This window comes from Dunckerocampus dactyliophorus, chromosome 12, assembly GCF_027744805.1.
Source record: "Dunckerocampus dactyliophorus isolate RoL2022-P2 chromosome 12, RoL_Ddac_1.1, whole genome shotgun sequence".
Lineage (NCBI taxonomy): Eukaryota > Metazoa > Chordata > Actinopteri > Syngnathiformes > Syngnathidae > Dunckerocampus > Dunckerocampus dactyliophorus.
In genome coordinates this window covers 3,041,261-3,057,587 of record NC_072830.1, presented here as the reverse complement: position 1 = coordinate 3,057,587, position 16,327 = coordinate 3,041,261, and the positions used below count along the sequence as shown (strand labels likewise).

The 16,327-nt window shown below is 43.4% G+C and overlaps 1 protein-coding gene across 4 annotated transcripts in view; it reads right to left on the bottom strand.

Annotated features, from left to right (window-relative positions):
- The window catches only part of ppp1r37 (protein phosphatase 1, regulatory subunit 37), a 42,201-nt gene that overhangs the window by 16,231 nt on the left and 9,643 nt on the right, over nucleotides 1-16,327 (bottom strand). For all 4 annotated transcript variants that reach the window (XM_054794177.1, XM_054794180.1, XM_054794179.1 and 1 more), the window contains 3 exons: nucleotides 7,851-7,948; nucleotides 3,354-3,399; nucleotides 1,409-1,509 (listed from right to left, as the gene is read on the bottom strand). In XM_054794177.1, coding sequence (XP_054650152.1) covers nucleotides 1,409-1,509; nucleotides 3,354-3,399; nucleotides 7,851-7,948 — 245 coding nt within the window. The remainder of the gene's footprint in view (nucleotides 1-1,408; nucleotides 1,510-3,353; nucleotides 3,400-7,850; nucleotides 7,949-16,327) is intronic.

The following is a 16,327-nucleotide window of genomic DNA, read 5'->3' as shown; positions in this document are numbered from 1 at the left end:
TTTTCATGATTGTCATCAGGTGTAATTCACATTTGAACCACTAGCTGGTACTCAAGTATAGAATACCTGTGTGAGCCACATTAGCTTGACACAGAAGTTGCCTGTACGTATGTTGTTTAAAATTTATCCCATATATGCCATATGACCGTATTGAATGGCTGCATTTCTTTTGCAATGTAGCGAGCGACACCGTCTCTGAGCGTGCACTATTTTGTTTTATATTAGCTGACCATACGCCTCAGCAAGCGTTGACTGTCGGGACGAAGGCTCCGCTGCCTGAGGCACGTCCATCTGTATTTTTTTCCCCCCAGTTGAGAAAACCGTCTGTGCCGGTCGTCGGTGTTCGTGCGCTCACCATGTTCATTCTGTTTAAAACCGAAATATTCCCACACTGGTGCTGTCGACTGTGGCATTCGCCTCAGAAAACATCGCTTATGTGCCTTCATTCATGTTAGCGTACGCGGTCTCACGAAGCTAACTGCTCTGTATCCACTCACTAGTAGCCCCGCCTCCACAAAGAGGCTTGTCATCCAGCCTGTGTGGTACAGAGACGAACAGACACGCAAACACACGCATACATACACGTCAGTTTATCCAGGACATCATAATTAGCGACTCTTTTTTTTTTAATCGTTCAATTACTCGATTTATCAATTATCGGGACAGGCCTAAATGTGTGATTTAATTTTCCACCCTGGCAAATGAGGAGTACGCCACCAAAAAAATCAAGAAAGACAAGCTGTTGTTCAGGGTCGGTGTGTGTGTTTACATAGATGACACTAAATATACATGTGTGTTTATCTTCAGGGCGGCTCAAAATGGGTCCCATCCAATCCAAATGAAGTGCACCCAGTGTCCGCTTTTTGAAGATGGCCTTCAAGCATTTTTACCCCTCTGGATGATGTAATTGCTGAGACATCAACAGCAAGTGGGTCTCTTCCTCATCACACCATCTGCCATCTCAAAAGATGAACTTATCCTCTACAATATATTCACTCGCCACCCTGCCTTCCGCTTGCCTTTCAATCCTCAACACTTGTCAGCTTCTCATTCCAGTCGCATTCACCTCAGGAAAAGAGAGATGAGGCTTTTTGGTGACTCACTCCTCGACCTCATTCGCATGTGTATTTGGTCGCCTCCACCAAAAAGGTTATGACTTGTTTGTTTGTTTGTTTGTTTGTGTGTTTTTTTTCCAGGATCAAAGTTGTGAGAACAGCAGAACCAAACAAGGAGCCGTAATTAAAATGACATTTTCCTGCCAGACTAAGCTCAGAATTTGCGTCTGAGGCAAACCTCAAACTTCACACTGTGTATAGTACTGTATATTTGCAGTCATGTGACAGGATACGTCCCACACTAGTGGAATAGAAGACACGCGTGGAAAGGAATAAATCTGTTATCATCTTACATCTTCATCCAGGTTGGTCTGCTCCAGGTCGATCACTTTAAACTGGACTCTCTTCAAAACCTCTTCCAGAGACTCGCACGCCTTGTAGTCCAATTTTTCACCTGTACGCACAAGCAAGCCTGGTCAGTGCATTACAAAATCAATCACACATACCCGTATTGTCCGGAGTCCCACTTTTTTCATAGTTTGGCTTGTCTTGACGTATGGTCGGTCGGGTGCGACTAAAGCGGGCCTTATATCCAGACGTATGTGCTCCTACGTGCTGGCTATGTGCAAAAATGGAGAAAATCGCAAGAGACACACACACGTGGCCCGCACGAATTTTCAAACCTGCAGACAGCACGCAAAGCCTGTAAGAAGAAAATTAGGATGCCAACTATTTTCTGCGTGCACGTAGGAAGGTCGCAAGGGCAAGGAAGAGGAGGAGTTTGTCAACCTTGCGTGTGTCACAAGTTTAAAGTACATTGTCTACATTGCCCGGCCAAGGCAGCGGCTCCTCCAGATGTACACTCTGGTTCTCCGAACCGCTGTGGACGCTCACATAGCATATCCGACATTAATGCGCCTTGTCCGGCCACGGCAGGTGGCTTTTCCCGCTGTACACTCTGGTTCTCCCGCTCACGATAGCCGTAGTTGCCGTAGGAAGCCAGTACGCCCATCGTGCGATCGGAGTGAGCGGGCTGCACAAGCCTCGTACCATGCTCACACACGTATGTCCCCAGTGAGTGAAACGTACGGCAGCCTACATGAAGCGCACCTGGCACGCATGAGTCGCATGCCGCGCTCACGATCTAAAAGCTATCAACGGACGGCGAGCGGCAAGCACGTGGGTGTCACAGATCACTTACTCCATAAGTACGACGCACTCGCAACCCCTCTGATACCCTACTTCCTCTACGTGCTGGCCACTGCCAACACATTTCCCAAAAATTGCAGCGCCCGTGCGTCTGGTAACACGTACGTCGGGATGTAAGGCCTGCTTTATACAGCCATGGAAAAAATTATTAGAGCACCCTTGTTTCTTCAGTTTCTAGTTAATTGTAATGCCGGATACAACTACAGCACATTTCTTATAATGTCGACAACAAAAATAGCTCATAACAGTTTAATTTAAGAGCTGATATTTCGTCATTTCCATGGTTTCCTTGATAATAACCCAAATCACTTCCACTATATTGTATGGCGACACCTACTGTCCGCAATAATTCATTATGCTGAGCGAGTGACGCAGTTAGGCACACAAATTGAAGGATACAGAGTATACCGGACGCTTTTTGTTACCCAACACTTTCTAATACAGCTCTGCCTTGGAGACGTGCGTGTCTGTAAGTAATGTGCAACTACAATTCTTCATGGATTGAGATATGTCGTATGTTGTTTAATTAATTAATTTTGTCTAGCTTGGAGATTGTAGATGCTGTGTCAGCCACTGACTAACCAAATACACAAGTGTGATTTTCAGTCTATTGGAATTTATTTGTCAATACAAAAATGAAGTTTTGCTGTTCAAATATGGCCGTTTGACATGTTTCTACGCACCGGGATGCGTCATCTCACGTAGTAAAATTGTCTTCTTCGACAAAATTGCCATTCATTAAACGGTAAGTGTTTATTGTATCCATATACAGTACTTAAAAAAACTATATTGCTTTAGTTTGTCTCCTTGTTGGTGTAAACTCTTGCTACGTCTTTTTCTCTTTTGAATTTAATGTTAGGATCAGCGCCATGACAGTCCTAAGAAAAAACATCTCGCTCTGATGACAGCGCTATCATATATCATAAATACCTGTAAGTGCGACTCGGATGTTTTTATCCCACTTCATTAGGCATTTTTGACTGATGTGACTTATACTCCGGCTTGACTTGTACTTCGGTACGATTTATAGTCCAGAAAATACAATAATAAGCTAAACTTGTGACAGCTTGCATAGTTTTTGCTGCTTACCTTTGAGATCCAAGCATTCATTTCGCTGTGTAAGGTCTTTAAGTTCCTAAAATAACAAAAAGAAACAGTGTGAGTGAGACACAAAGCACTTTTCTTATGAAATCTAAAGTGGCTTTGCACATTTTGAAACTTCACGTTGACCAAAACCATACTGAAGAAAGCTTCTTCCTCTTATGTAACCCGAGATAAACGTCTGCAGCAAAGAAAACACCATTTGCTCAATAAATCTGGTGTTTTCCTGTTTTTGTTTTGTGTATGCGTGTGTCTTTGTAAACGTGTATGTCACTCTGCACATCTTAGTTCCGCTAGTAAAAAGTCATTGTGAACGCCGTGACGTGACTTGATGTGAGCGTCGCACATCAAACGAAAACGCTATTTCTCCTCCTGCCCTGGTGATACACTCGCCCACTCAAACAGTCAGAGTGCTGCCCTCGAAACCAGGTGCCAGCAAATAGTTGGCTCTCCATCCTGTTCAGCATGAACTCCATAACCTCTGCCCCGGTGCCACACTGCCAGTAATTATCAGTGCGTGGCTGAGCGTGCTGACTCTCCCCCCCGCCCCCTCACCTTCATGACTCAACAGGTCCTGATTAGCTCAGATGACGTTATGGCATACAGACACTGAGAGCTCAATGCCGCAGGATAGATAATGAGCAGAAGGGGCAGTAAATATGGAAAGGAAACTACATTATGTCCAATTATACAGTTAATATACACTAGTATGACAATTGTGACTTTTACCTAAAACACTGTACTTTTAATAAAGGCTTTATGATGGCCACGGTTTGACCTTGGACCTGATTATTTCCACTTCTGTTATTTCCAACGGGAAAAATGTTTAAAAATGAACACAATGGAGGTCGATTCGAGGCCTCTGGTGGGAGTTTCAAGAGCAGTATCATTCAACATGCAGCTGCTAATGAGTCTTTCTTATAAATGCTCAGACACAACCAACTGGCCTGAAATACACGTATCCTGTAGGGCCCCTGGCAAGCCGCCACATGCATGACACGATCTGTCTTAATAAAGAGCGCATTTAGAGTGAAAGATGGGGAAGGGGGTCAGAATGATGACTGAACTCCTCTTCCCTACACCTTCTGACGGGCCAACCATTTAGTCTGACTGCCTCGTTTATACAACCAAAGTGATGACTCAGCATAAACAAAAAGCTGCTGGGAGTAAGGCCAAAGCTCACAAATATGACTAATAAAGAGGAGGAACATATAATAAAAAAATAGAGTTAACACTGCAGAAATGATCATGTATATGAGCCGGGGGAAAGACAGAAGGGGCATGTAGGACTCCTCCATGATGTGTGGACTGCCAAACCAGGCCAGTGGAAATGTACCCAGACCATAAAAAGAAGCCGTGAGCATCAGCTTAGCAGTGTGATGTGTTTTTCCTCAAGTAGCTGTAATGTTAACGCTCAGCTGACCAGGCGTGTGGGGATTCCTTTGTCGAGTTACTAGACCCTCATGTTACCGTCTGGAAGGGTCCCGTGCTAAAATATTATAAAAATTATTAATACTCATTTATACGCACCCTAATCATACATCTCACAAAAGTGAGTGAACGCTCACATTTCAGCAAGCATTTTATTTCAGTATATTTTCTCAAGGGGTGATACCAGTGGTCCTCCACCATTCCAGGTGGCCCACCAAACACCACCCAAATCATGTCAACCATTTGGTTTAATTAATGAATTGGTTAATTTAATTGGTTCATGCAGTACTTAGTAGTAGCAACAGCAAGGTGTAAACGTCCCAATGAAGCAGTAGAAGACGACTGCTTGCAAAGAAATATGGTGCTATCAACTCTTTAAAACATAAAATTAAAAAAATAAATTGTACCAGTGACTGGACTACAAAATGCCAAAATGCGGGAAAGCCAATGTGTTCATTTGTCATAAAGTTGCTGTTTCAAAGTGATAACCTGCGGAGGCACTTTCAATTCTGGCAAATATAACTGAGCACCACCCGACTTACTCACTTAATCACACAATAAATTCAAATGAACTGTATCATTTTGCCAGCTTCAACATATTGCCATGTGTATGCGTGTCTGCTTTCCTCGTCCTCCGCCTCCAAACAGGAAGGCAGAGCATTCACTCTGTGCATTGATTTCAGCACCTTGGAGCCTTTCTTCCATAGAACCACGGCATGAACGGAGTGAACCCTTTTGTCAGTCATACAGTGTCGTTATCTCGGTGGGTGGAGGCGGGGCCGCAAGCATACACAGAGTAGAGGAGAGTGTAACGTATTGAAATTATATCAGTAGATTGTGACATATTGTCATATATTTTTTCCCTTGTACTTTTCTTAAAAATGTTAAAAACTCGTCTCGTCCTCATAGAACCAATCTCGTGTATGCTCTCATCTCGTGAACTGAGCACCTAGTGACACCCATAGTAGACAGTGTACAACTTGTATAGCAGTATAGATTTACCATCCACTGAAAAAGACTGAAAAGCTGGCAACACATTTAGTACTAAGATAACCGTGTCTTGCCTTTAGTAAAGCATGGTGGTGGTAGTGTCATGATCTTCAAGAGTGCTGCAGTTCATTGCGGAAAACATGAATTCCAACATGTACCGTGACATTTTGAAGCAGCACATGATCCCCTCCCTTTGGGAAATTGGGCCACATGTCATGTCCTCCTAGCCAGCTATTTAGACCAGGGATGTCCAAAGTGTGGCCCGGGGCCATTTGTGGTCCGCGGCACATTGTGAAAATATAATTTAAACAAGAAAACTAAAGAACACAGCAAAAATGACAAATTCAGCTGTAATTTTACAAGAATTAACTCAAAATATTAAGAGAAAAAAGTTGTAATCTAACAAGAAAAGGTTGTAATTGTATGAGAATAACCTAATATTGTGAGCAAAAATTACCAAATTTCAAATCATAAAGTCGAAATATGCGAAACAAACAAAACGAGTAAAGTTGTAATTTTTTTAGGTTGTGGAAAAAGTTACAATGTCAGGAAAATAAAGTCAAAATATTATGGGAATAAAATCATAATTACGAGAAGAAAGTTAAACCAGCAGAAATTGTAAAAACAGAGAATAATAACAAATATTAAGGAAAAAATGTGGCAATTTTATGATTTTGCAATTATGAGTAAAGTAAGTTTTTAGCATAGAGTTGAAATATTAAAGAAAAAATACAGTTTTTAGTAAAAAAAAGAAGAAAAAAAAACCCCCACCAGAAACAAACAAAACAAAATATTTTAGTCATTTTTGGAAAATCAGGTTGGGAAAAAGTTAGAATATTATGGGAAGAAAGTCATAATATTATAAGAAGAAAATGTACAAAGATTATTTATGAAGAAAGTAAGAAATATTTGGGAAAAAAAGAGGAAAAATGGTCAGAAAAAAAGAGCAAAGGTTTTACTAATAATACACTTTATCACTTGCTTTACGGACGGTGTAGTAACGGTGTGACATATTATTGATGCTTTGTGTGGGTACTATGGGCTTGTGGGGGTCATGTGGGGGTGGGGTGGTAGCTCGGAGCCTGTGTGTATTGTACATTTTATGTTTTATGTCGGACCGCCTTGAACGCAAGATGATTCGTCTCAAGGGGCTATCCATCAATAAATCTGTTTCCAATGTTTCCCAAATATCAAAACGGCCTTTGCATGCTTTCATTTTTTTTAGTTTTTGGCCCTTGCTGGAAAAAGTTTGGACGCCCCTGATTTAGACAATAATGGCTGTGTGTTGAGTCATAATCTACACTGCTATACAAGCTATACACTGCCACTCTAACTTATATGCAAGTATCATTTCTACAGCATTGTCTCTTGAGAAGTGGATGGTGGTGAACTGGTTGCTGACATGTGAGGCGTGTAGTCACTTTTGTGTGACTGTAACGCACATAAAGAGGCAAGAGAACCCGCCTCCCCCCCCGCTGGATTTGAGGAACTGCTCCTACAGCAGGATTATGGGACACATGACTGCTGGCTAACCCACAAGACAAAGCTGCAAAATGCAAGAAGAGCCAGAGAAACACCTATCCTGCTGAGGCTAGCAACCCATTGTCTATCGGAAACCAGCTTAAAAATAAAATGTGTAACACGTAAGCAAAGGAGGCTTGTCAGAATGTTGGGCTTGTTTACAGCCCACGATGACCACAAGACAAGTACATTTTGTAATGGTTGCAGGGGAAGGGGGCTTGGGATTAAGTCCTATGGCTGGTGGAGGTATCTGCACATGGACTAGAGCCAAGTGGTGCTGACACCCACACCGGTAAGCAGAAGCAGCAGTAGCTAGTTTAAGGACAGCGGAGTCAGCAGGAACATTGACTGCTGTAAATTACTGCTGGGTACATCAAATTAAAGAGCAAAAGGGGATGTTGGGGGTGTGATTACATTCCAGTATGGATGGCATGTGACATAATTCCCAGTTGTCGGGGGAAAAAAAAGTGATTACGGTAGGTTTACATGTGAAAAACTGATGTGTGTTGGGAATGTATAGGTTTGTGTGAAATTGTGCCTCACCTGAATCTGTTTGAGCACTTTGGGAATGGGTTTGCAGTTGAGCTTCTGACAGGCCTGCTTGTAAGAGGACAGGATGTCATCCACAGTCACATTCTGTGCTGGAAAGGTACAAAACAATAAAATGTTTATGGCGTTTTTACATTGCTATACATGAAACCCCCATACACCAACACACACGTGCAAATGACCATTTATTATAAGAGCAAATCTGCCAAAAGACTTGGTTTACTACATTTACATTTTACAAAAAGTCATAAAATGACATTGGATACAGTACAGACACACTTTTACATACACTGGAGAAACTTTGTGAAACTTAGAAGGTACAGGTGTTAGTAATGCACAATAGAAGCGATATAGCGATATAAATTAGGCCTAATATGATAGAAATGAAAATGTTATCGACAAAATCCAGCCACAACTCACAAAATTGAAATCAACAAGCTGCAACAAACTGCAACACATCGTCAGTGTAACAACTAAACATGGATGAAAGGGAATAGGAGGAGCTGGTGACATGTGCAACAGCAATCATTTGGACTTGGTTCCTATTTATTTATTTATTTATTTATCAATAGTTGAACCTCAGCTACAGGAGGTTGCAAGGGTACTGGAGGGTACATGGGAGTTTGCCCAATCGGTCTACATGTGCTTTGTGGACTTGGAAAAGACATTGGACGGAGTCCCTCATGGTGTCCAGTGAGGGGGTGCTCTGTGAGTACGGGATTGGTGGAGCACTACGATGCGCCATTCCGTCCTTGTACTACCGGAGCAGGAGCCTAGTTGATAGGTAAGTCCAGCCTGTTTCCCGTGAACGTTGGCCTCCGCCAAGGCTGCCCTTTGTCACCGTCGGAAAAGGGTAGATTGCACCCTCCGAGTTGGGAATGAGGTCTGTACCATTTTTTGTACATTAGATAGCTCCGTTGTAAGGTAGGACTGTTATACAGGTACTCTGTCCCACAGTAGCACTTAGGCCGCATAAGGCTTGGGTTCAGACCTAAAGAATTACAGCTGAGAGAGCAGTGGGAGGTTAGACACAGTTGGGGAGCCAATCAAAGATTAGCCTATAGTAGGGCCAACTATTGGACCTAAAAGAGCCGTAGGACCACCAAAAGAAGGATGTTTTAGGTGCAATAATGGGGTTAAAGGTGTTTTGTAGAAGGTCTGTCCGCATGTCCAACCCAATTAGAGTACGGTAGTTACCTCTCTCGTCATGCCATTTTAAAAAGTATAAAAACTCAATGTTTGGGTGAGAAAAATCATTTTTTGGCCAATTTTTGTTGGATAACTCACTTTATAAAATAATGTAAAGTCTGCTGGCCTCTACTCAGATTCTCTCCTTTGGCTTCATTGGACTAATTTTTTTGGGACTTAGACTCTGCCAGCCCTGTTTGAAATACTTTCACCTACTGCCCTCAGAGACTCTGCCTCCGAACTTGGCTCATCCACTCCGGAGGAGCCCCAATTTAAGCTTAAATTTTGTCAAGAGAACCTTTAACTTGAACTTTACTTGGATTAAATTCCAAATTGGCAACAATGGACATTTTTCGAGGACATTTTTCTGAGACTTGTTTGATAGCGTGTGCGTCTTGGGCAAGCGGGAAGTCTGTCAGGGTCACCCTGCAGGAGCTTCAGCAGCCCGGATAAGAGCCACATCAGTACCTGATAAAAGTGTCTGTGAACACTAGGTTTCATAACTTGCCAATGATGACTCACCCTAGCATGCATAAGAGCATTTTGATTAATATAGATGAGGAATGTCTGTGTAGATGTGTTGTGGCATGAACGTTTGGAAGGGATGTTTGAAAGGGGGTAGTCAAGAGTTGAAATGCACCACTTCAGATATGTGCAGTCATAATGTTACAGCTCCCTGGCTCATGCGGCCAAAACCATTATGTTCTCTCCTTTCTCACACATTTGTGGGCTCAGTACTTTGGTGGAGTTGTGATTGGAGCACTTTTCAGCACTAATAAAAACGTTTTGTGAGCTTTGAATGACTGACGGGTGCAAGTCATGGAAATGATGAACACCTTTGGAGAATGTTCTCCTTTCTTTAGAGAAAGACACCGGAACCCGTTTCTGAACTTTTTCTTCTTTGTTGAAACCCTCAAAAAGGTAGGTACTGTGTGTGGGGGCTCGGTGGATGTCAGCCGTTGCTTCCATCCCCGTCTGTGCTTGGGCTAAATCCAGTCAGGTGACTGATCAACTTTCAAACCTGCTGCTGTTCTGCTCGAGAGAAAGTGAGGCTCTTGAACAGAGGAAGAATAAACTCTGACAGAAATATCATGTACATATCAGTGGAGTACAGTGTACATGCCTGTTTGTGTGGCAGTTCCACTTTCTGCAGCCGTCAGCAATATTGAACCGTCTAGCCAAGGTGAGACTTCGTCTGCTAGGAGTTATTTGTCCGCTCTACCTTCCACTGCTTTCCCTGCAGCTCATGAAAAGCTTCTAAAATATACTACACTTTATATTACATTTACTATACTTCCACCTAGGGGTGTCCCGAAATGACATTGATATTTGATATCGATTCAATATCAGCAAAAAAAACAAGTATCGGATTATATGCTCCAGCACTTCTATCCAGCAGCTCTGGATCCAGCTTGCGGACCCCAGGTGATCACAACAACAGTGCTAGCACAGAAGGAGCAAGAGCGACGCCTCGTGGCAGCAGCCCTTGCCAATAAGTACCAATAAGGCCCGCCACGCACAAGTCCCCCACACTGGCACAGAACCGCAGAGGTTCGATACAACCAAACCCATCGTGCATCCAAAAAAGCACCACAAAAAAACAGCATGAGAATCCTCACAAGACCACACAAACCTCCGGCGCCCCCCAAACAACCAACAACGTCCAAAACATCCGCAAAGCGTGAGAAAGTGACTTTTTCACATACCAACTGTTGCAGACTATTGTTCTCTGCAAGTCTTTTCTAACATTCCACACTCCAAAATAAGTAATAAAAGCATGTATGACTCATGCTGATACTGGATCGGCTTGACATCGGCATCAGCCGATACTCAAGGCGGCAATATCGTGGGGGGGTAACGTACTGGAAGTACAAGTGAAGCTGTATCGGGACAACCCTACTTGTAACGCATTTTGTCTTCCATATTTGTGACTTCTGCATGCTTCCAAAACGCAGCAGAGTTTACTTCTCTACATCTCTCAAGCAGAAGGTTCAACCAGTGCATATACGCATCTGCAAAGTGTATAGGAGACCTATAGGAGACCAACAACAACCACCTTCCTTGTTGAAGGCTTTAATAGGCCTCTGCATCTCATTTCTAAACCCAGTGGCCAAGTACTTATACAGAAATTATGGGTCAGACAAGAGTCTTTGTAGACGGAGGACAAAACACATCAATGAATCATCTACCATCTATTTTAAACTACATAGACCATGTGGTTACATCAAGGGTGTGTGGGTAAATGTGTGAGCAGCTTAAACAAGGAAGGACTGATTGCACAATGTGCAGCAGAACCAAAAAGAAATAAAATATCTGTTTCATCCAGAAAGAATACCTGATCTTTTCACTAGCTTTTGCTACCGGTGTGCAGCCTGGCAAACTGGCAAAAAATGGTACAGTGTGTCCCCTCCATAACTCCCAAGTCCTTGGAAAAAAAGAATTATTGTGTGGCGCAAGTGTGTGTAAACACTTCCTGAGGTGGAAGGTGGTCTCATGCGCACCACATAGCATTTTCACTCACACACGCCACATTGATTAGAGAAAAGAGTAAGGAGTTGAGAGTGAGAAAGAACTCTTCATGGTTCAAAATAATCTCATTTTAATTTAATTCAACCTATAATAGGGCTGAGCGATATGGACCAAAACTCATATCCTGATATATTTAGGTTGAATATCGATATAAAATATATAGGCCGATATTTTTCCACAAAGTGAGTTTCGACAAAGTCAAAGACAAACATGTGTGCAAAGTTGTTTAATTGAAATGTAAAAAATCTTCAAGAAATATAGCCCTGAAATAAAATAGGCCATTCTCTTTTTGAAATAAATTTAGAAAAAGTGAAATATAATCATCAATCTTAATCAGGCTGCACTCACGGTAGTCCCTCTACAGTCGGGTTAGCGCCATTAGCTCTTCCATCTTGTTGGGGAAAGATCTCACGTTCCCCATTAAGGCAGACGGTAAACGTGGTTTATACTGCCTTTTCCGCTGTCGGCGCTTCACTCCCTCCTTCTCCGTATCTCCGTGGGCTCTCCGATCGCTCGGCGTAGCAAAGGGGTGTGTCGCTCAAAGCTAACAGCTGCTCCCGAGTGTAATGGAGCCGTGAATGAATGCGTCTCCCGCAACAAGCAAGAGGCAACATCCATAGATGCACACTTGCTTAAAGGGATAGCTGGGATTATTTGACATGAAGTTGTATGACATCCCCATCAGACTCTTGAATCTTGAATCAGCAGTGTACTACACAAACAGTGACTTACACCCCCCCCCCCCCATTTGGTCCCGTGAGCCCAGTTCTGCTCGGAGATCCATGACGGGGAATGTAGTTCCGCTTAGTTGCTGGGGTCATTTAAATAAACAGTTTGGCTTCTCAAAACAATATGGGTTCAAAAGAGTAATACATTTGCATTACAAAAATGCCTCCTCAAAAAAAAAAAATTAATAAAAAAATCAGACCTCACCAATGGCTCTGCGTTATATTTGTCTCCCGCCATATCCCTGCGCACTGTCGCCTGTGCATTCAAGCGTATGTGACGAAGACGCTTGCATCTTCTTCCGCTGTGGGACACATACGAAACAAGATGGCCGCGGCGCTCCGTCACGAAAGAAGAGTGGCATTACCGCGAGCGTCTTCATCACATACACACGAATGCACAGGCGGCGCCATCTTGAAACATGAGCCCTCCGCATCAAGAGTTACAGCGCAAATCCAGTCTATAGCGATATGCTTATTTTTGGTATCGTGCTTTAAAGTAATATCAATATTTTTAAAATATCAATATATTGCCCAGCCCTAACCTATAATTATAATTAATTTCTGTGGGACAGAAAGCGAAAGAACAGTAGTGCTTGGTGATAAACAGCCAAGAGTTGCAGCCCTGCAGGATCATTAAAATTTGAGCCATGCTCTGCTACTGCTCTGTCTAAGTCTTTTACCCCCCCCCCCCCCCCCCCCCCCCCCCCCCCCCCGCTGCTGGTACGTACAGGGAGGGAGTGGCAATGGCAAGAAAGGTGGCAATAAACACTAATGCCCTTTAGCTCTGCATAAAAATGTACATCTAGGGAAAAATATGTTTGGGGTAATTATCAAGACTAAATCCTATCGCAGTCTAGGACGCTGAAGCTCAGGTGGAGGGGGTCTGAAGATCAATGAACAATGTGATTGATTGATTTTTCAATCTGAAGTCTACCTGATTGATGGTGAGTGCTTAAACTGCCAGCAAGGTGACCAATCATTTTTTATAATTTGTAATGAAGCATTCCACAACAGTACAGAATATGCACTGGCAGCACTGACACATTAACCTATAATCGGTGTGAGGTCGTGGTTTAAAGGCAAAGTAATGCTTTCAAAGCCCAGCCGTTTAGCGCTGCGTCTGTTGCATGTGCACTACAGTAGACTAGTGTCTTGGGGAGAACAAAAACTGCGGGCAACAAGGCAACCCGACCTGCCATAAATTATAAATCAATTACTAAAGCGGAGCAGCTGGCGGAGCTGGCACGGGCGCATATGTTGAGCCTCACCTGCTGTATAGCAAATCTCACCAAATAAAAGAATTTCTTAGTGGATATTACACTTTACAAATGATACAAATTAGTTTTTCCATTTTTGCAGCACCGAATGAATATGAATCTTACATTATAAAATGACAGACAGTGCTGTAACTGACGTTCTATAGCTGACTTTAAAGACTATGTTTCTAATCTGTTTGTATATCACGCAGACCTTTGCACTTTTAATGGATGCAATAAAAACCTTTACATAGCATAATGGGTCACGGTTGCTGTGCCAACCATGCCAGGAAACCCATGTCCAATGTCAAAAACATCATCAAATAGATCTGAAAAACCTCTGAAAATGAAAACAATGCGCAAAAACTAAACCAAAACTAAACTAAAAAAAAAAAAAAGACCATGTAACCAGCGGAACCAGTGTTCCTTCATAAAATCGCACATTTAAAAACATTCTCTCTCTTTATTCCTTTGCATCTGTACGTCATCACCGTCACTGCTGCAGTAAAAGGCCACCAGCACCCAATAAAAGTCACAACAGGAACAGGAAGTGCCACAACACAAAAGTGCAAAAGTGTCGGCTTTCAGTACTAGATTTGCCAGTTGGTTAATGAATTAAGATTACGGAAAATAAGAGCCAGTTTGCACAGCTAAAAACGTCAGGACAATCAAGCTACTAGAGTGAAACGCTTGCTCAGCTGTCTACACATGTGGAGTTTCACACACTGAAAACCGTAAACAAATACAACCGGAGCAGGAAACCATACAGGGCACCGACCTACAGTATATGCAAACAGCTGGTTATGAAGCAGGTAATACACAAATAAACAATCCTCTTGAAGGATTAGGTTGCTGCAGTCTCACATATCAACTCACCGACCACAGCATTAAGCCATGTTTCCAGCAAGCCGTACAGTTCAATTGAGTTTAATCTGGAATATTAGAAACCTGCTTTTGCTGAATACAAACATATACATTTTTCATTACAAGTTATGTATGTATGCCATCCATCAATTTTCTATGCCGCTTCTCGGGCATGCTGGCGCCTATCCCAGCTGACTTCGGGCGACAGGCGGGGTACACCCTGGTGTACACACTGTTCGCCAGCCAATCGCAGGGCACATATAGACAAACAACCATCTATGGACAACTTAGAGTCGCCAATTACATGTGGATGTGGGAGGAAACCAGAGAAAACCCACGCACACACGGGAAGAACATGCAAACTCCACACAGAAATGCCCGAGGGAGAATGGAACCCAGGTCTTCCCGATCTCCAGACTGTTACTGTGTTGGCCAACATGCTAACCACTAGACCACCATGTGGCCCTGTATGACGACTCATTTTATAAAAATCAATAGAAATCAATAGAAAGTAGGGGTGTCACGAGGCACTCTGTTCACGAGACAAGACGATACACGCGATTGGGTCTATGAGAACGAGATGAGGTTTTTTAAGAAAAATATACAGTAAAATATATAAGACAACATATTGCAATCTGCGGATGAAATTTCTACTACGCTACACACTCTTCTGCCCTCTGTGTGTATGTTACTGGCCCCGCCTCCACCCACCGAGAAAAAGACTGTATGACTGACAAAAGGGCTCACACCGTTCATGCTGTTGTTCTATGGAACAAACGCGCAAAAGGTGGTGAAACAAATGCACAGAGTGAACTTTCTTCCTGCCTGTTTGGAGGCGGGAGACAAGAAAAACAGACACACATGCACATAACCCTTACCCTAACCCCGGCCAGCTGTGAGACATAATCCCTCCAGTGCGTCCTAGGTCTGCCCCGGGGCCTTCTCCCGGCTGGACATGCCAGAAACACCGCACCAGGTAGGCATCCGGACTAGATGCCCAAGCTACCTCAACTGGCTCCTCTCCATGTGAAGGAGCAGCGGCTCTACTCTGAGCTCCTCACCCTGTCTCTTAGGGTGAGTCCAGCCAACCTACGGCGGAAACTCACTTCAGCCACTTGAATCCGCCATCTCGTTCTCTCGGTCCAACCCAAAGCTCATGACCATAGGTGATGGTGGGAACATTGATGGGGGGGGGGGGGTGTTTAAATTGATTGATTTGCCTTCCGGCTCAGCTCTCTTCGCCACGACGGACTGGGCCAGCGACCGCATTATGCAGACGCCGCGCCGATCCGCCTGTTGACCTCACGCTTCAACCTTCCCTGACTGGTGAATAAGACCCCGAGATACTTTAAGTAGCTCTCTCAGAAAAACAAAACAAAAAAACAAAACGTTGGAAACCACTGCACCATATGAAGAGCAGAGGCGAATTGTAAATGTTGGACCATGCATAAATATGAGGGAGGTCTGATATTGTCCAACTCTCTATCTCCTGTCATGGAATTAACACATTGTGGTGACCCACATATATTGTTTTTCTCTTGGAGATTAAGATCTATCTACCCATCCATCTATCGTACTTGCGTTTCCAGGTCATAAAGTTGTTGAGAGATGGAGTGTTGTTGAGTTGAGTGGAGAGTAAACTGATTGATGCCACCTACCTTTACTCCTGTCTCGTTGTGAATCTCACCTCCACATTTGGCGATCCTCGACGTGGGTAAAAATGTTGACTGACAACAGAGACGACGAGACCAAGCTAACGAGATAGCTAACGTCGGTGCTATCTGCTGCACACTCACGCCCATGGTTTCAGCATATCAAGCCCAGTTCCAACTGCGAGGGATAACACAGGAAGTTACGTATCTTGGCGCCGCTGAATGCCTCGATGATGGCAAATACGGGAGCCCGT